At 49.4% G+C, this 21,547-nt stretch overlaps 1 protein-coding gene across 1 annotated transcript in view; it reads right to left on the reverse strand.

Moving 5' to 3' along the window:
- The window catches only part of DOCK3 (dedicator of cytokinesis 3), an 873,576-nt gene that overhangs the window by 723,608 nt on the left and 128,421 nt on the right, over window positions 1–21,547 (reverse strand). The window contains exon 10 of the mRNA XM_030206787.1: window positions 14,132–14,213. Coding sequence (XP_030062647.1) covers window positions 14,132–14,213 — 82 coding nt within the window. The remainder of the gene's footprint in view (window positions 1–14,131; window positions 14,214–21,547) is intronic.

Raw genomic sequence — 21,547 nt, forward strand, 5'->3', positions numbered from 1 at the left:
TTTACTGAGTATTAGATACCTCACTATTTCTTGCACTATGCGACATGTAAGGGATTGGCTGGTAGGTAGTCAACACTTTACGAACACGCAGTTGGAGGCTTCCTTGACACCTGGAGTACACCTGAGCTGCCAGCTGCACACCACCAAAAGTGGGGTGGGAGTCAAAACCCCCATGAACTGGTTTGTACGTTCAGCTAGAGCAATGTGGAGATGGCTATGCAAGAGACATGATTTTTCGGCAGCAGCGACACCATTTGTCTCCCTGAGGTTGAACCCAGACTTTCCAGCGGGAACAACAGATAAAGTATTTGTGCGCTGGAGACAGCTGGGAATTTTATATCTATATCAGCTGGTAGACGAAGAGGGGCAGCTTAAATCCATGAAGGATCTGAAGAGAGAGCACGGTATTGTGGATACAGACTTTTTTGGGTATGCACAAGTACAACATTATGCACAGGCGCTGGGAGCATTTAACTTAAGCGAGGACGTGCAAGACGTGCTCTCAACAGCATTAACACTGGGATCACAAAACATAGTGCCCCTGCGCTTTCATCATCGCAATCTTCAAGATACCACACCAGATATAGATTACTGCAAACTCGCGACAAGTTGGTCCCGATATCTGGGAACCGAGTTAACGGTGGAAGATCTTCAGGACTTCCTGAGGGCAATCTTAAAGAGATCTATTTTTATACGACAGTGGGAACAGCAATACAAGTTTGCCCTGCGCACCTATATAGCACCAAGTAGGGCGCAAAAAGCAGGTTTTGGCACCGGGATGTGCCCTAAATGCAGAATGGCAAATGCGACCCTGGGCCATTTGTTCTGGAGATGCCCAGATATTCAGAAATTTTGGATACAAATAATAACAGAATCGGGACAGTATTGGAAACGAAAACTGTCGGTGAGACCCCTGCTTTTGTTCGATATATTTCAGCTGGGACAACACATGCCATCGGGCATGTTGGGATTTTTACAAAGAGTAACATTAATTGGAAAACAAGTGATCCTCCTTAAATGGAGAGAAGAGGAGCCCCCTACGAGAGAACTATGGAGGACGAAGATGACTGAGCTAATGCACCAGGAACTCTGTGGAGTGGTTTCAGTAACTAACCACGTAAAAGACCCCAAGGTGTTTAAACAAACATGGAGAAACTATTGGAACACAGTGCATCCTGCTGTCCGCCGCCACATTCTTCAGAAGCTGACATATAGACAAGGGAGACGGGAGACATCTGAAGCAGAGTGAACAAGAAAGAGCCGTGGTCAACTGCATCTATATTTCAAGGAACTGGGAAGGGAGGGGGGGAGGGATTGTTTTTGAGACAAGGCGTTTGGATATGAAAGGTGGAGAGCCATAAGAGACAAGGCTCTCTACATTCTAGTGTAGCTTATATAGATATATGTACATAATACATAGTTAAGAACGACTTTATTGTTTGGAAGTTACACACAGGGGCAATATATAATGCTGTTAGATTTGGATAGGGGATAGGGAGGTGGGAAAGGGTTTACAAACATAAAAGGGGGATAAATGGGGATGGAAAAAAAAAATGTTTTCTAGAAATAAGCACTGTGGTTTGCGGAATCATCAGAATAACGTTGTGAATGGCGCTTCATATGTTTTGTATATTTCATCAATAAAAATTATTGAAGATAAGGTCACATCCTTCTCCGAAGTTGCTTAAGCGGCTCAAAGGGCGAACACTGAAGGGCCCGACACTGGGCCCGCACGGGAGGACGGAGCTGAAGCACCCCTCTAAGAAACCGTGTCACATCCGGGCAAGCAGCCAGAGATAGGCCAGCGACCTTCCCTCGAAAACATGCTAAGGCTGCCACTTGAACATGCAGGGAATTATAGGCCAAGCCTTTATGTACACCATCCTGCAAAAAGTCAAGTATCGGCGAGCAGAAGCCCGCATGGGTGCAATCGCTTTAGCAGCACACCAAGCCTCAAATTGGCGCCAAATCCTGGCATAAGCCACGGAAGTGTAACGCTTGCAGGCCTGAAGGAGAGTGGAAATGACTTTACTGGAATATCCCTTGTCTCTCAATTGCACCCTCTCAATAGCCATGCCGTAAGACCAAAGCGGCAGGAGTCCTCCATAGTCACCGGGCACTGAGACAACAGGTTCGGTACTAGAGGTAACGGCAGGGGAGCCTCTACCAGCATCCGCCGGAGGTCCGCATACCACGGCCTCCTGGGCCAATCCGGGCCCATGAGAACCACCTCTCCTTGGTGTAGCCGAATTTGCAGGAGAACTCGCCCTATCTAGGGCCACGGAGGGAACACATACAGGAGGCCCTGAGGCAAGGGTTGAGCCAAGGCATCCAACCCTGCCGAGCGAGGATCTCTCCGTCTGCTGTAGAAGCACGGGACTTTGGCATTTGTGCTTGACGCCATAAGATCCATTACGGGCTTTCCCCATTTGGCACATATCTGCAGGAATACTTCGTCTGCAAGTTCCCACTCCGCTGGGTCGATATGATTCCTGCTCAGATAATCGGCTTGCACGTTGCTCTGACCTGCAATATGAGCTGCTGACAGAAACTGCAGATGAAGCTCGGCCCAGTGGCAAATCTGCCTGGCTAGTGCTATGCACTGAGTGCCTCCTTGGCGATTTATGTAGGCCACTGCTGTCGTGTTGTCCGACAGAACTCTGACAGCCAATCCTTCCAGGGTCAATTGAATGGCCAGAAGCGCCTGGAAAATCGCTTTCAACTCCAAGTGACTGATGGACCACTCCGACTCCTCTGGTGTCCAAAGACCCTGGGCATGCCTTCCCCGGCAATGTGCACCCCAGCCCTTGAGGCTGGCATCTGTTACCACTAGGCACCAATCGGGGAGCGCTAGCGGCATTCCGCACCACAGCATGCTGTCTGAGAGCCACCACTCCATACTGAGCCGGGCTGCAGGGAGCCACGTGAGTCTGCATTGATAATCCTGAGATATTGGAGACCACCGTTGAAGCAGGGAACACTGCAGAGTCTCAGGTGCGCTTTCGCCCAAGGCATCACTTCCAAAGTTGCCTTCATCGACCCCAACAGCTGGACTATGTCCCAAGCTCGCGGGCGAGGCATCCTCAGGAGCAGACGGACCTGGTTCTGAAGCTTGCACCGCATTTGCTCAGGTAGGAAAACCATCCCTGAGGCTGTGTCGAACCGGACCCCCAAATATTCTAGAGATTGCGAGGGGGTCAGGTGACTTTTGGCTATATTGACGACCCAGCCCAGAGATTGCAGTACTGAGACCACTCTGGCTGTAACATGATGACTCTTTTCTGCAGAGTCTGCTCTGATGAGCCAGTCATCTAGGTACGGGTGAACCCAGATACCCTCTCGCCTGAGAAAAGCAGCTACTACCACCAATACCTTGAAAAAGGTTCGGGGAGCTGTGGCGAGGCCAAAAGGCAAGGCCCGAAACTGGAAAACTTTTCCCATCACCGCAAAACGCAGAAACCTCTGGTGCGGGGTCCAAACTGGAATGTGCAAGTAAGCTTCTTTCAGGTCCAGAGACGTGAGAAACTCTCCTGGCTGTACCGCCGCTATGATGGAGCGCAGGGTTTCCATGTGAAAATGCTGCACTCTCAGACTTCTTTTAAGTCTAGGATAGGCCGGACACTTGGAAGAAGGCCGCGGCCTATCCTCGGCTAAGCGCTGGGGTTTGGCATCCCCCAGGCCTTTAACAATTTTCTCCAACTCCTCACCAAACAGGAGAAGGCCTTGAAAAGGCAACTTCACCAACCTTTGCTTAGAGGCCATGTCAGCTGCCCAATGCCGTAGCCACAGAAGACAGCGAGCCGCCACCGCTACAGCCATCTGTTTAGTCGAAGCTCTGACCAGATCATAAAGGGCGTCAGCCAAAAATGACAAGGCCGACTCCATCCGCGGTGCCACCTCCATAAGGGGCTCTGCTCCATCTCCCGGCTGTTCCACTGCCTGTTGTAACCAAGCGAGGCAGGCTCGGCCGGCGTAGCAGCTGCATGCAGATGTACGTAAGGATAGGCCTGAAATCTCAAAGGACCGTTTCATAGCTGCCTCCAGGCGACGGTCCTGCATGTCCTTCAGGGCAACTCCTCCTTCCACTGGGAGGGTAGTTTTCTTTGTCACAGCCGTGACCAGGGCATCCACTTTAGGCACTGCTAGGCGCGCCAAATGCTCCTCATTTTTTTTTTTGTTACATTTGTACCCCGCGCTTTCCCACTCATGGCAGGCTCAATGCGGCTTACATATTGTATACAGGTACTTATTTGTACCTGGGGCAATGGAGGGTTAAGTGACTTGCCCAGAGTCACAAAGAGCTGCCTGTGCCTGAAGTGGGAATCGAACTCAGTTCCTCAGTTCCCCAGGACCAAAGTTCACCACTCTAACCACTAGGACACTCCACTCCATTTAGAGGGTATAATTGTCCCATAGCCCTGGCAACCTTCAAAGGCCCCTCGGGGTCCGCCCATTGAGCCGTGATAAGCTTTTGGATGGAGTCATGCAAAGGAAAGCCTTGAGCAGGCTTCTTAGTACTTGCCATCCTTGGATTACCGGAGGAGGTCTCAGTACTCCCAGGGTCTTCTATAGAGAGGACCTGCACGACATCAGTAATAAGCGCTGGCAGCTCATCGCGGTGGAAAATCCACACCGCGGAAGGATCATCTGGATCCAGTGGCAATCCTGCACCTTCTTCTGGCTCTCCAGACCATGAAGGCCTGCCAGACCCTTCAGAGTCCACACATCCCGACCAAGGGGGGGGGGGGGGGGGGGGGGGGAAGGGGGTGCGCCACTCTCTGAAGGGGAATCCACCCTTCTATGCTTGTCTTGCGGCCATCTGTCAGGGGAAAACGCGCCTGAAGGTAATCCAAGGACAGACTCCACTGGAGGGGATACAGAAAGCAGGGCCGCAGGAGAGCTCTTTTCAACATGTATGCATTATGCAGCAATAAAACAAATTTAGGGAAAAATGGCTCACCCTGGCCTCCCGGTTCCAGTCCGGGGGAAACGGTAAAATTATGTATAATCATACCTGATAATTTTCTTTCCATTAATCATAGCTGATCAATCCATAGACTGGTGGGTTGTGTCCATCTACAAGCAGGTGGAGATAGAGAGCAAACTTTTGCCTCCCTATATGTGGTCATGTGCTGCCGGAAACTCCTCAGTATGTCGATATCAAAGCTCCATCCGCAGGACTCAGCACTTAGAGAATTACACCCACGAAGGGACACTCTGCCCTGCTCACCACCGCCAAAACGGGGGAGGGGAATTAACCCAGCTCATCCCCACACAAGTGGGGGAGGGGAATCCGTCCAGCTCATCCCCGCGGAGCGGGGGAGGGACACCACACCCGCCGATGCGGGGGGATCTGGCTTATCCTGCAACCGCAACCGCGGGAGGAGCTGACTGACCCTAACACCGCCGAAGCGGGAGGGGTACAAAGCTGCCCTACAGCCGCACGAAGCGGGAGGGAGTGCCGGCAGAATTTTAAGTCTCAATCCAGCCCCGTAAAACGGAGGGGAGAGGAATGCAGCAGCTCACTGTAACACAAACTCGTCTTAACTCTTGAAGAATCCAAGTGAAAAAACTTGAACACGAAGTCTTTCTGAAGTAACTGAAGACTAAACTTGAACCTGAAATGCAACCAGAATAAAAACAGTACAGATATCTGGGAGGGGCTATGGATTGATCAGCTATGATTAATGGAAAGAAAATTATCAGGTATGATTATACATAATTTTACCTTCCATATCATCAAGCTGATCAATCCATAGACTGGTGGGATGTACCGAAGCAGTACTCACCCAGGGCGGGACATTGAAATCCCTGACCTCAACACTGAAGCTCCAAACCGGGCCTCCGCCCGTGCAGCCACAGTCAAACGGTAATGCTTGGAGAATGTATGAGCCGAAGCCCAAGTTGCCGCCTTGCATATCTCTTCCAAGGAGACGGATCCGGCCTCTGCCATCGAGGCCGCCTGAGCTCTCGTGGAGTGAGCCTTCAGCTGGATAGGCGGCACCTTCCCCGCGGCCACATAAGCCGCTGCAATGGCTTCCTTGACCCATCTTGCCACTGTAGGCTTAGCAGCCTGCAGACCCTTACGAGGACCTGCAAACAGGACAAACAGATGATCCGATTTCCGGAAATCATTGGTCACTTCCAAGTATCTGATGATGACTCGTCTCACATCCAGATATTTAAGAGCAGAGTACTCCTCTGGGTAGTCCTCCCTACGAAAGGAAGGGAGACAGAGCTGCTGATTCACATGGAAGCGAGAAACAATCTTGGGCAGGAAGGAAGGCACTGTGCGAATAGTCACTCCTGCCTCAGTGAACTGCAGAAAAGGCTCTCGACATGAGAGCGCCTGGAGCTCGGAAACTCTTCTGGCTGAAGTGATAGCCACCAAAAAGACTGCTTTCAACGTCAGGTCTTTCAGAGATGCCCTCGACAAGGGTTCAAAAGGCGGCTTCTGCAATGCTCTTAGTACCAGGTTGAGATTCCACACAGGCACCACTGAGTGCAGAGGAGGGCGCAGGTGATTAACTCCCTTGAGAAAGCGCACCACATCTGGCTGCGAAGCCAGGGAAGCACCCTTCAGGCGGCCCCTGAAGCAAGCCAGAGCCGCTACCTGGACTTTAAGGGAACTGAGCGACAGGCCTTTCTCCAGACCTTCTTGCAGGAACGCCAACACTGAAGAAATTGGAGCAGTGAAGGGAGAAAGTGAGCCTGCTTCACACCACGCTGCAAAGATACGCCAAACCCTGGCGTAAGCAGTAGAAGTAGAGCGCTTCCTCGCTCTCAGCATAGTGGCGATGAACTTGTCTGAGAAGCCCTTCTTCCTCAGACGCTGCCGCTCAATAGCCAGGCCGTAAGACCAAAGGGGGAGGGATCCTCCATCACCACGGGACCCTGATGTAACAGGCCCTGCTCCACTGGCAGCCACAGAGGATCGTCGACTGAGAGCCTGATCAAGTCCGCATACCAGGGACGCCTGGGCCAATCCGGACCCACCAGGATTACCCTGCCGGGATGCTTTGCCACCCGGTCTAGCACCCTGCCCAACATGGGCCAGGGCGGGAACACATAGAGAAGCTCTTGTGTCGGCCACTGTTGGAGAAGAGCATCTACTCCCAGGGATCGAGGGTCCCGTCCTCTGCTGAAAAAGCGCGGCACTTGGCAATTGGCCGATGACGCCATCAGATCTAGGCTCGGCTGGCCCCAGCGCTTCGTGATTTCCAAGAACGCCTGAGCAGATAGCTGCCACTCTCCGGGCTCCAAGGTATGGCGACTGAGAAAGTCCGCCTTGACATTCATGACTCCGGCAATGTGGGCCGCTGAAAGCTGCTCCAGGTTCGCTTCCGCCCACTGGCAAAGATTCATAGCCTCCTTGGCTAGAGGGGCGCTCTTGGTACCTCCCTGGCGGTTGACATAGGCCACAGCCGTGGCATTGTCCGACAGGACCCGTACAGGCTTCAACACCAGTACCGGGATGAACTCCAAAAGCGCCAACCGAATGGCTCTGAGTTCCAGGAGGTTGATAGACCACTTTGCCTCTGCAGGAGACCAGAGCCCCTGCGCTGTCCTTCCCAAGCAGTGGGCTCCCCAGCCCGACAACGAGGCGTCCGTCGTGACGACAATCCACTCTGGGGTCACCAGAGGCATTCCCGCAGACAACTTGTCTGTCTGCATCCACCAGCTCAGCGCCTTGCGCACTGCTGGGTCCAAGGGAAGGCGCACAGCATAATCCTCCGACATCGGAGTCCAGCGCTGCAGCAAAGAGTGTTGAAGTGGTCTCATATGAGCCCTGGCCCAGGGCACAACTTCCATCGTGGCCGTCATAGAGCCCAACAGCTGCACATAGTCCCAAGCCCGAAGGGGAGAGGCTACTAGGAACTGGTCCACCTGAGCCTGAAGTTTGACAATCCGATTGTCTGGCAGGAACACTCTGCCCACTTGGGTGTCGAATCGAACTCCCAGGTACTCCAGGGACTGTCGGGCGCAGCTGGCTCTTCTCCCAGTTGATGATCCATCCCAGGGAGCTCAAAAGAGCAACTACCCGGTCCACAGCTTTGCCGCACTCTGCATAAGAGGGGGCTCGGATCAACCAGTCGTCCAGATAAGGATGGACTTGTACCCCTTCCTTTCGTAGGAAGGCCGCGATGACCACCATTACTTTGGAAAAGGTCCGCGGAGCAGTAGCCAACCCGAAAGGGAGGGCTCTGAACTGGAAGTGTCGTCCCAGGACTGCAAAACGCAGAAAGCGTTGATGAGGAGGCCAGATGGGAATATGCAGGTACGCTTCCTTGATGTCCAAGGATGCCAGGAACTCTCCTGCCTTCACTGCCGCTATAACAGAGCGGAGAGTCTCCATGCGAAAGTGCCGCACTTTCAAGGCCCGATTGACCCCTTTGAGGTCGAGGATAGGCCGGACAGAACCTCCTTTCTTTGGTACCACAAAGTAAATGGAGTAACGTCCCTTGCCAAGCTGACTTTCTGGCACCGGAACGACCGCGCCCAGGCGGATCAGATTGTCCAAGGTCTGCTGCACTGCCACAGCTTTGACCGGAGACTTGCAGGGAGAGAGTACAAACCCGTCTTTTAAGGGTCGGCAGAACTCTTTTGTAGCCGTCTCTGATGACTTCCAGCACCCACGCGTCTGAAGTTATTGTGGTCCACTCGCCCAGAAACGAGGACAGCCGTCCTCCAATCTGCACTGGGGCGTGGACCAAGACCCCGTCATTGGGTACGAGACCCTGGGGGAGGACCGGAGGGAGCACCTCCGGGACGGCGGTCTCTGCGAAAGGAATGCTGCTTGGGGGAGAAATTCCTCTTGAAGGAAGAGGGGGCAGAGGAACCCGACTTGCCCGGGCGGTACCGACGGGCTTCCTGCAACCGTCCTCTGGAGGTACCGGGACGAGTACTAGCCCGAGCCCTGACCTCTGGTAATTTCTTGCCCTTAGACGTGCCGAGATCGGTCACGATTTTGTCCAGCTCGACCCCAAAGAGCAGCTTGCCTTTAAAAGGCAACCTAGCCAGGCGGGATTTAGAGGCGTGGTCAGCAGACCAATGCTTCAGCCAAAGCCACCGCCGCGCAGAGATTGTCTGAGCCATGCCTTTCGCTGAGGCCCTCAAGACATCATACAGCAAGTCTGCCAAATAGGCTAAGCCCGATTCCAGGGCCGGCCAATCAGCCCTCAAGGAAGGATCCGAGGGGGAAGCCCGCTGCACCATAGTCAGGCACGCCCAGGCCACATAGGAGCCGCAAACTGAGGCCTGCAAACTTAAAGCAGCCGCCTCAAAGGACGACCTTAAGGCCGCCTCCAATCTTCTGTCTTGGGCGTCCTTTAGGGCCGTGCCACCTTCCACCGGCAACGCCGTTTTCTTAGTCACCGCAGTGATTAAAGAATCCACGGTAGGCCACAGATAGGCCTCACGTTCACTCACAGCCAAAGGATAGAGGCGGGACATAGCCCTAGCCACTTTAAGGCTCGCTTCTGGGACATCCCATTGAGCCGAAATTAAGGTGTGCATGGCATCATGCACGTGGAAGGTTCTAGGCGGGCGCTTCGTCCCCAGCATAATGGCAGAGCCAACAGGGGCTGAGGGAGAGACGTCCTCCGGAGAGGAAATCTTCAAAGTGTCCATGGCCTGTAACAACAGGTTGGGCAAATCCTCTGGGCTAAAAAGCCGCGCTGCAGAGGGGTCATCCGCTCCATCCGAGCGGGGATCCGTCTCCTCCAAGGAATCTGCAAAGGACCGTTGGGAGACCTCAGACACGCTGCCCTCATCTACATCGGAGGAGACAAATTCCTCCAAGGCCTGGGAATCAACCCGAGGTCGTTTACCTCTGGGAACCTCAACCTCTTTACCAGACGAGGGAGCAGGGGCAGCGTTGTGCATGAGGAAGGCCTGATGCAGCAGCAAAACAAACTCGGGGGAGAAACCCCCCAGACTGTGCACTTCCGCAGCCTGGGCAACAGCCCTAGACGCACCCTCAACCGGCGCTCGCAATAGCGGGGGAGAGACATGCTGCGCATCCAAAATGGCGTCCGGCGCGAAACTCCGCGAAGGAGACGCGCGGGAAGAACGGCTCTTAACTTTAGCCGCTTCTGTGCCGTCGCCCAAATTAAGGGCGTTCATGGCATTAATGTCTCCAACCTCAAGGGCGGCCCAAGAAGAAGCCGTCCGAGCCGCGTGGCCGGCCAAGATGGCGGAGGCGAGGAGCGGGGGATGGGCGTTTATGGCGGGAAAAACCGCCACGCCGGAGGAAGGACCGGGACATTCATCGGTCACGAAACTGTCACCCAACAAGGGCGAATCAGGCTTTAAGACCCCCGCATCCCCTCTAAAAGCGCTCAAGCGACCCGGGGAGCGACCCTTTGCGCCCTCGCCCTCCGACGCCATATGCCACGAGGAGAAGAATCGGGGAACCCCCTGCCCGCTATAAAAAGGTAAAAATTACCTGCTGTCCGCTCCGAGTTGTAACGACCTGGTGTCCCAGTGAGTAGCTACAATAGACGCTTAAATAAACGTCGAAATAAACGCCTTTAAGGACGTTCAAAATTTTTTTTTTTTTTTTTTTTAACGGAGCCAGCGGGAGGGGGGAGAAAAGGAGGGACCTGGCACCACCAGGTTTGCACTTGCTCAAAAGAGCCCTCAACCCCAGGCACTCAACAAAACCTAAAAATTAGGCTTGGAGGCCTAGCCAGAGCTGCTGCTGTGTGTGACCACCACCTGCTGAGATAGAGAACATACTGAGGAGTTTCCGGCAGCACATGACCACATATAGGGAGGCAAAAGTTTGCTCTCTATCTCCACCTGCTGGTAGATGGACACAACCCACCAGTCTATGGATTGATCAGCTTGATGATATGGAAAGCTCTTTTATTAGCCTCCACACGAGGCGCCCCTCCAGGCTCAAACCCCTCCGCCTCAGCAGGGGTCGCGCCATGCTGTTCCAAAATGGCGCCCGCTGCCAGCTCCACGGAGCGGGAAAGAACATCATTCACCATGCTCGGGCCGGCTCTACCATCTGAAAAGCACACCTTACAGAGCCGCTGCAGATTTGTGCTTGCCACAAACGGAACAGCGCTTAACTTTCTCAGCAGCCATCGCCGAAAGCGGCAGAAATTCAAAATGGCGGATTTGCGCCAAAATCGTCCCGAATGCGGGCCCTCCCCGGAGGAGCTACCAAACGCTCTTACCTTACCAGACCGAGTCTCCGAGCTCCAGTCACGCTGCACAATCAGAAGAAAACCTCTTTTCTGGGATCGCAGCGCAAAAGCGCAACGCAACTTTTTTTTTTTTTTTTAAACGCTGTGAGGAAAGTTTGAGGCAACAGCGAAAGAGGCAAATTTCCAACTCCGGAGGATTAGTAGCGTGGGAAAGGCAGGGAAAAGGCGAACCTATGTGCCTGCATCCACAGCGTGAGCAAAGACAGGGACAGGGCTTGCCTATTTGTCTACTTCCACATCGGGGGCCAGGTAAGGCAGGGAAAGGGCTAACCTATTTGCCTTTAAAGTGGGCACCATCATCCACAACACCCCTGCTACAACTGGCAAAAGCACAGGAGCCACCCCAGGCAGATTTTCTGAAGGATCTTGAACAAGCTGCAACCACCCTGCTGGGGAGATAGAGAATACTGAAGAGGCAGATGGAGCTAGCTGGCCATGAGGCACTATGGTTTTTCAGTGTTCTCTATCTCCCCCTGCTGGTTGATGGACACAACCCACTCGTAATGGATTAATCTGCTTGATGACAAGGAAACTCCCATCATACCTCTGAAATGTCTCTGTTTCAACCCTGCTTCTTTGGTCATAACAGGGGAGGATTCTCTATAGAATTCCTGAAGTTATCGGGAAGTGGAAGTGGTCAAACGGAGACGTGAAATACAGATGTAGATACTAATTTTTCATTAATGGGCTTGACCCAACATGGCCATGTTTCAGCACAATGCCTGCATCAGGGGTTATTGCCTGTGATTCGTGCAATATCTGCAGTACCAACATATCAAAATGTACGTCAGAAATATCTGAACGCTGAAAACAACTGTGGTGCTCCAAAGGATGCTGCTCTTAATGCCAGTTGTTTCAGTGTTCAGATTACTGCACAAATCACAGGTAATGACCCCCGATGCAGGCACTGTGCCGAAACACAGCCATGTTGGGTCAAGCCCATTAATAAAGATTAATATCTGTATTTCACGTCTTTATTTGTTCAGCAACCTTCAACTTTGTGTCTTTCCTTGTATGGTCTGTGAAGATTTTCTTCCTTGGTTTGGGCCAGGGGCGTATCTGGACTCCGGCGGTAGGGGGGGCCAGAGCCAGAGGGAGGGGGCACATTTTAGCCCCCCCCCGACCCCCCCCCCTGCCATTGTCAGAGCCCCCACCGCCACCAATGACTCTCTCCACCCCCCTCCCGCCGCCAACCCTCCCCCGCTGCCGTTGCTTACTTTTGCTGGCGGGGGACCCCAACCCCCGCCAACCGAGGTCTGCTTCCACCTGCCGCTGCCTTAAAAACTTCTTCTTCAGCCGGCGGGGGACCCCAAACCCCCGCCAGCCGCCCCGAGGTGTTTAAAATTCATCTTCGGCCTCCGTGGCCGTGCTGCTGTTGATAGGCGCTGTTGAAATCCACTTCGGAGTCTGACGTCGTTGTACGTTGTACGTGCTGCGACGTCAGACTCCGAAGTGGATTCAACAGTGCCTATCAACAGCAGCACGGCCACGGAGGCCGAAGATGAATTTTAAACACCTCGGGGCGGCTGGCGGGGGTTTGGGGTCCCCCGCCGGCTGAAGAAGAAGTTTTTAAGGCAGCGGCAGGTGGAAGCAGACCTCGGCTGGTGAGGGTTGGGGTCCCCCGCCAGCAAAAGTAAGCAACGGCAGCGGGGGAGGGTTGATGGCGGTAGGGGGCTCCAGGGCAAAATCTGCGGGGGCCCAGGCCCCTGAGGCCCCACGCAGATACGCCCCTGGTTTGGGCAAATATTTTGAACATCATCCTAAATATTTGGTTTTCTTGAGGTCTGGCTTTAAGATCAACTCAGCCTGTGGCGATCAGCATTTTTTAAAAATGCTAGCCACCACATGTAAAAAGTACCAGAGATTCAGTGCCATATCCAAATACTGACTAGTGCTGAATATCTAGTGCTGACCAACACTGTTATCTGTTAGCAGCAATATTAAAATCACTAATCTGAGAAAATCAGGACTGCCTTTTTGCTGCCCTAATTATATTCACTTTGTTATGCAGTTAGCAGTCTGAATATGGCTGTTAAACAGATAAACCTGTCTCTCTGTCATGATTCTGTCCACTGTCTGGCCCTGGCACCAAGCGGATAGTGCTGTGGTGGTCTCCCCATATTTTTACCAGTACTACATGGTTATAGCCTGCTGAAAATCCAGGAATCACTCAGTCTGTGTGAGAGAGCCTCTCCTTCTGAATATACAGTGATACCTCGGTTTTCGTTGATAATCCGTCCGAAAACAATCAACGAAAACCGAAACAGACGAAAACCGAGGCAATTATTTCCATATGAATCAATGTAAATCCAATGAGCAGGAGAACGCGTGGGTCGCCCTTTGTTTTCACAAAATTAGCAGCGAAAACCAAGGCAACCAACGAAATCCGAGACAAATATTTCACTGAAAAAATCAACGAAAACCAAAACCGACGATAACCGAAGTCAACGAAAACCAAGGTTCTACTGTATGCCCCAAAATATAAGACTAGCCATACTGAGTCAGACCAATGGTCCATCTAGCCCAGTATCCTGTTTCCAACTCTGAGGTAACTGAACAAATAGTAGCTAAATTTTATGCTACCAATCCCAGGGCAAGCATTGGCCTCCTGCATATCTATCTCAATAGCAGACTATGGACTTTAACTCCAGGAACTTGCCCAAACCTTTTTTAAACCCAGATATGCTAACCGCTGTAACCATGTGCTATGTGCAATTGATTTCTTAGCAAAGAAAATGGCATAAAAATAAAAACAACAGAGCATCTGAAACTTTCTTCATTTTCTCATCAAACATTAGCATTCCATTAGCTTTCTCTATTATTTAAGTGATAAGGGACTTTATCCTTACTCTCCACATGACTAAAACATAACAACTGAAAGCTCTTAGAGGTAAATAGTTGTTTGTACATACCGTGAAGAGACCACAGAGACGGTCTATCTTGTCTGGGTTTCTAGGGCCTCCATTCTTGTTCAGTCTCACCATAAACCTTTCACTGCAAATTAATAGAGAGAGAGACAGCATATTATACTATGAATTTCATTCGAAGTGCTTACTCAGTACAATACCAATGTATATGGTGCAGAAAGCCACAGGTAGCAATCAACTTTTGTATTATTTAACCAAGATGGCATGGAGGAGTAGCTTAGTAGTTAAAACTGATGGCGACGGTTTGACTTGTGCCGACGGACGTGCTAACATTTTGTGTTCAGCAGAAGCTGGAAAGAGCCCCTTTACCTGTCGAAGAGATGGGAAAGCGACGAGGAAAGGTCAGGGATGTTCCCTCTGTCCCTGGCGGGAAACCTCAGCTCTCACAGCCGACGCTTGAACATTTTGGAATCGCGTCCGGTTCTGGTTTTACTTTCACTCCTGCAGCTGGTGTCAGCGTCTCGGCGCTGACCGACAGTGGCGACGGGGCTTCCCTAAGCCCTGTTCTACGTATAGCGCCCCCTCAACCAGGAAGAGAGAGCTCTCAGACGAGTCCTGCCGCTTCCAACCGAAGTGGTGAAGGGAGCGAGCAGGGAGGGAACTTGCTGGCAGCAGGAACATCAACTGAACAATTGATTGAACCAGAGAAGAAAACAACTCCGTCTGTGGTATCTACAATCGTGAGTACCCTGGAACAAATTGTTCAAGCATCTCCCCTGGTTTTTATTGAAGGGAATATTGAAAAACCTGCTATAGTGACTTTGGAGTCACTTTGGGACCTGAATTCCACAACTCTATCTTCTTTGAAGTTATCTATTTCAAAGAATTCTGAAACTATTAAAGCTTTAGCTGAGACTGCACTTAAACAATTGCAAATTAATGAGGTCCAAGCGGTTGAAGTAAAAAGCCTCTCTGAAAAGGTTGAAAAAATGGAACTTGTGGAGAAATCACTGATCAAAGAAAGGAATTTTGCTTCTAGACGTATGGAGTATTTAGAAAACCAATCTAAGAGACTTAACCTGCGTTTTATAAACTTTCCAAAATCACCATTACTTTCCCCGGTACAAATGGTTAAGAAATATCTTGTTGATATTTTGGGAATGCCCGAGACCTCATTGCCACCAATTACAAGGGCTTATTATATTCAAATCTCTGGGCAAGTTCCAGAAAATTTAAATCCTCAGAATGCAATGAATTTGACGGCTTTCCTGGAATCATCCTTGGAGGTGGTTACGCAAAGAACCACTTTGTTAGTGACTTTTGCATTAGAATTAGATAGAGATGCAGTGCTCAGATTATCCTTGAGACATTTAAGTTCTTTATTTATGGGTTCAAAAGTAAGGGTTTTCCCGGATTTATCCAGGGAAACCCAAAAGAGACGTAAGTTATTTCTAGATTTGCGTCCTAGGGCAGTAGCCCTGGGAGCAAACTTTCTTTTGAAATTTCCTTGTGTGTGTAGGATTCTCCTTCACACAAAACAATATCAATTTTTTGAACCCCAACAGCTGGATGATTTTCTGAAAGGAAGAGAGAGTATTATTGTGAAAATCTAGACCCGAATGTAACACTGTAAAGCAGCTTTGAGTAAGTTGGCAGAACATAGCACAGTCTTGGTTTAACAAAATTGATTACAAGTTGGGTATTTAACAACTTGTTTAATGTTTCATAATTCTTGGATCATTTACTTAACTTGTGGACGATAACAGTTTGTTAATTTCCTATAATTTTTTTTTTTCATGTTGACTATTTTTCAGTATAGTGTTATATTATTCTTGATTGAATATTATTATGTATATTAAAATGCAATAAAGAAATAAAAAAAAAAAAAAACTGTGGGCTAAGAAACAGGAGACAATCCAAAACCTCACGGCAGGGCCGTTGAGAGGGGGGTGCAGGGGGGCAAGATTCCTCTGGGTCCGGCCTCTAAGGGGGGCCCGGCACTGGGGTCTGTCTCTCTCTTGCTCCTGATGTAGGGTTACCATATATCCAGATTTACCCGAACATGTCCTCTTTTTGAGGGCATGTCCGGGCAATCGGGTGGGTTTTGCCAATCTGCCCTTTTTTCCGGATTTCTGGACAAACGGGCAAGCTGGTGGGCGGCCAGCCTACCCCCGTTTGTCCAGAAATCTGGACAAATGGGCAGATTGCTAGCCTTCCCTCCCCTTACTTACTAGTGCCCTGGTGATCTAGTGACTTCTTCCACCTTCGGGGCAGGAAAGACCCCCTCTTTCCTGCCCGGAGTGCTGCCCTGCATGCATCCTTCCTGTTGGTGATCCTCGGCGCCGATTCAAAATGGCCGCCGAGAGTTGACGTGACCTCATGAGACTTCAACTCTTGGCAGCCATTTTGAATCGGCACAGAGGATCACCAACAGGAAGGATGCATGCAGGGCAGTGCTCCGAGCAGAAAAGAGGGGGCTCTTTCCTGCCCCGAAGAGGTCACTAGACCTCCAGGACAGTAGTAAGGTAAGGGGAGGGGATGTGAAAGGGGGCGGGGCATGTGTCCTTTTTCGGGGACAAAATATGGTAACCCTATCCTGATGGAACCCAGGTGATCGTGTACAGACAGAAGGAGAGAGAAAACTCTGGCACTGGACCCCCCTTACAGGCTGGGGAAGAGTAGACACAGGGCTTCAGGGCCTCTGTTTTGGCTGGCAATGGTCCCTAAGCTCCGCCAGCAGAAGTCTTCCTCTAGTGCTGTTCACCTCTGTATTGCCTGCTCTGTGGTTACTTTTCTCCTCATGTCGGGCAGGCTCTGTCTTTCCTACTGTATTTTGCAAAGTACAAAAGGAAATGCATTTGTTTCCCTTTTTATAGTAACTTTTTTTTGGGGTGGTGGAGAAGGGACTTCTATTTCAATATTTATCTGCATGCTTATGTTTTTAATTAGTAGTTCCTTATTCTGTGTTAGGTGAGAACTGTCCATGTTCTCTATGTGATTATGGTGACGCATTCAGCTAGAATGCAGTTTCCAAGAAGGGAGTGGTGTGTTTTTCCCAACAGATGTATTGGTGCTCTAGGACCTGGTGCACTGGAAGCAGTGTTGCCTTTTCGTAGGTGAGGGTTGATGTAATATAGTAAGGTTACTATATAGGCTCTTAGTATTATTTCAGGGTCTTCTCTTACTTCACAAAATGTCTGAAAGTGGAAGTAGAGTGTTGCTACTGTTCTTCAGGTGACACCACAGTTTGAATATTGCTTTTTTGTATAGTGTGTTGTAAGGAGAAATGTTTTTACTCCTATGTTATAGAACTGGAGGTACAGGTTTGATGCTGAGGTTCTTTCCCATGCTGTACAGAGTTCACACTTCATTCCCACACAGAAGAATTTGAATGCTGCTTTTAAATTATAATGATAGTCATACTGTGTGCAGAAAATGGCAGGGGGGGGTCTTATGCATTGGACAACTTCTTCTAATGTATTTTACAGATCATTTAAAGGGGAGGGGCTGTGTTGTGGCACATGATGCTCAGGAACATTTCTTTGGCATGCCCCTTTTATACTTAGTTTGCATCCCCATTGCCACCCCAAGCACTTCTGCCTAAAGACATCACTGACAATGGGAGTGGGGAGGGCTAGAGCAAAGTGGATGGGGTGGTATGTGCTATGGGGGAGGGTGTTGGAGAAAGGTGGACAGTATCAGGGGCATTTTCGAAAAAGAAGAGCGCCTTTATTTCGACAAAAATCGGGAGATGGGCGTCCTTCTCTCAGGGTCGCCCAAATCGGCATAATTGAAAACAGATTTTGGGCGTCCTCAACTGCTTTCTGTCGCGGGGACAACCAAAGTTCACGGGGGCGTGTCGGAAGCATAGCGAATGCGGAACTGGGGCATGCCTAACACATGGATGTCCTCGACCGATAATGGAAAAAAGAAGGGCGTCCCTGACGAGCATTTGGCCGACTTTACTTGGTCCATTTTTTTTCACAACCAAGCCTTGAAAAGGTGCCCGAATTGACCAGATGAACACCGGAGGGAATCGGGGATGACCTCCCCTTACTCCCCCAGTGGTCACCAACCCCCTCTCCCCCCCTACCCCCCCCCCCCCCAAAATTAAAACACATTTTTTTACAGCCTCTATGCCAGCCTCAAATGTCATACCCAGTTCCATCACAGCACTATGCAGGTCCCTGGAGCGGTTTTTAGTGGGTGCAGTGCACTTCAAGAAGGCGGACCCAGGCCCATTCCCCCCCCCCCCCCCACCTGTTACACTTGCGGTGGTAAATGTGATCCCTCCAAAACCCACCACAAACCCACTGTACCCACATCTACATAAGTACATAAGTAATGCCACACTGGGAAAAGACCAAGGGTCCATCGAGCCCAGCATCCTGTCCACGACAGCGGCCAATCCAGGGCAACGTTCCCCCTTTCATCCCTAAGGGCTATGGTACTGGTGTACAGTTGTGGGGAGTGGGTTTTGGGAGGGCTCAGCACACAAGGTAAGGGAGCTATGCACCTGGGAGCAATTTCTGAAGTCCACTGCAGTGCCCCCTAGGGTGGCCGGCTGGTGTCCTGGCATGTCAGGGGGACCAGTGCACTATGAATGCCGGCTCCTCCCACAACCAAATGGCTTGGATTTGGTCGTTTTTGAGATGGGCGTCCTCGTTGTCCATTATCGGCGAAAACCGAGGTCACCCATCTCTAAGGATGACCTAAATGTTGAAATTTGGGCATTCCCGACCGTATTATTGAAACGAAAGATGGACACTCATCTTGTTTCGATAATACGGGATGCCCCCCCTTCGCAGCGTCATCTTTAGAGATGGGTGCCCTTAGAGATGGTTGTCCCCGTTCGATTATCCCCCTCCATGAGTGTCATGGGGTGGAAGGCTAGGAAAAAAGTGGTTGGGGAATGTCTGCATGCACCTAGGGGGAGATGCCAATCCTTATAAAGTGGGGGGTATTCTGCACAAGAAAATTACAAATAAAATGTGCAGAATTTTATAGACTTTGCAAACATTGTGCAGAAAAATTTTGAAATTTTTTTTGCGCAGAATTGCCCCAGGAGTAAAATAAGTAGTAGTCAGCGTCATATTATACGTTTCGCCCTATACTCTTGAATTGCTTTTCTTGTACTGTTCTGTATAGCAGCAAGAGAGATCACAAGCTTGCTGTATTTGCTTTATTATTAGAATTACAATTCACATCACGTATCTTAAAGGAAATGTGGTACTACAGGAAAAAAAACCACAAATTTAAAAAAGGATCAAACACTAAATCCTGCTGGCCTATAATTAGATATCTAGGTTGCTATAGATACTGAACTATAATTCTGCACATGACAATTTTTTGCTTTCTTTATTATAATTGTATAACAAAAGTCTTGTCACTCTTTGCCAGGGACTGTGCTCTTTTCACATCCAATACTGGGAAAGAGTCAGGGGGCCACATTAGGGTTGATGAAGGCTCTGCAATTAAGAACAGCTATACAAATCATGAATACAAAAGCGGAGGTGCTTACTGACAAATTGAGAAACCAGTTTGATAGTTCCCCTTTATTGCCTTTAGAGAGATCTAGTGTTTTAGTTGGAAATCTTTCAGGATAGGATGGATAACACATGCACTAATGCCTCACCCCTGCTAAGAATGTTCTTCCTCTCCCATAATTCTTTTTGACCAATAAGTCTGTATAATGAACAAAGTTACTTATTCAAATGCATTATAAAGTACTGTAATGTTTTCTTTTAATTATAAGCTACTGAGAGACAACCTGTTTGAATTTAGAACAGTAAGAATGATTGTAAAGTGTACTTTAGAATGACTTCAGAAGCACACAGTGAGAGATTCTGGATTGGAGTTCAACTTTTCAAGGGTTTTTTGTTTTGTTTTTTTTAGAGTTTTAAAGATAAGTAGAAGGATCTTGTAAGTAATGAAATGGGAGATAGCCAACCAGTTGGGAGGCTTTGAGGTAAGAGATTATGTAGTCATATTTCTTAAGATGATGAATAAGTCTGATTTCTTTATTTTGAACCAACTGGAAGTGATGACGGTCTTTCACATGCAACTGAGATAGAGGGAGTTCTAATTTATTTATTTGTTACATTTGTATCCCACATTTTCCCACCTATTTGTATGCTCAATGTGGCTTACATAGGAATTGGGTAATAACCAAAGAATGGATGACGACGTTAAGAACAGAAGTGTGTAATAAAGACTGGATCGATCTGATGAGGCATAATTTATAGAGATTTGTTCAATAAGGGCAAATGTGGAATCAAGAATGAATCTGAGAATATACATGGAGTAGATTTGAGATGCTAGGGAAACCTCTTGTGAAGATTAAAATAATGTCGCCTGATTTTAGGATTCACTGATGAAGAGAATAAACTTTTGGGTTTCTCATGGAGAGCAGTGAGGTCAGCAGTGTGGAAGTCACCTACTCATCCTTCCATACCAGTTGTGCTTACAAAACTATGAGCTGTGTATAGCAAGTTTAAATTGACTGCACTGAAATACAACTATCTGGCTACATTTTACATAAGTAATGGGGCACCTGCCAAGCTTCCCAGTACAAACATTCTATACATGGAATTGTGGATTTTTCCCAAGTCCATTTAGTTGTGGTTTATGGACTTGTCCTTTACGAAACCATCTAACCCCCTTTTAAACTCTGTCAAGTTAACTGCCTTCACCACGTTCTCCGGCAACGAATTCCAGAGTTTAATTATGCGTTGGGTGAAGAAACTTTTTCTCCGATTTGTTTTAAATTTACTACACTGTAGTTTCATCGCATGCCCCCTAGTCCTAGTATTTTTGGAAAGCGTGAACAGACGCTTCACATCCACCTGTTCCACTCCACTCATTATTTTATATACCTCTATCATGTCTCCCCTCAGCCGTCTCTTCTCCAAGCTGAAAAGCCCTAGCCTCCTTAGTCTTTCTTCATAGGGAAGTCGTCCCATCCCCACTATCATTTTAGTCGCCCTTTGCTGCACCTTTTCCAATTCTAATATATCTTTCTTGAGATGTGGCAACCAGAATTGAACACAATACTCAAGGTGCAGTCGCACCATGGAGCGATATAACGGCATTATGACATCCTCACACCTGTTTTTCATACCTTTCCTAATAATACCCAACATTCTATTCGCTTTCCTAGCCGCAGCAGCACACTGAGCAGAAGGTTTCAGTGTATTATCAACGACGACACCCAGATCCCTTTCTTAGTCCGTAACTCCTAACGTGGAACCTTGCATGACGTAGCTATAATTCGGGTTCTTTTTTCCCCACATGCATCACCTTGCACTTGCTCACATTAAACATCATCTGCCATTTAGCCGCCCAGTCTCCCAGTCTCGTAAGGTCCTTCTGTAATTTTTCACAATCCTGTCGTGAGTTAACGACTTTGAATAACTTTGTCTCATCAACAAATTTAATTACCTCACTAGTTACTCCCATCTC

The sequence above is a fragment of the Microcaecilia unicolor genome, chromosome 6 (assembly GCF_901765095.1).
Source record: "Microcaecilia unicolor chromosome 6, aMicUni1.1, whole genome shotgun sequence".
NCBI classification, from domain to species: Eukaryota; Metazoa; Chordata; class Amphibia; order Gymnophiona; family Siphonopidae; genus Microcaecilia; species Microcaecilia unicolor.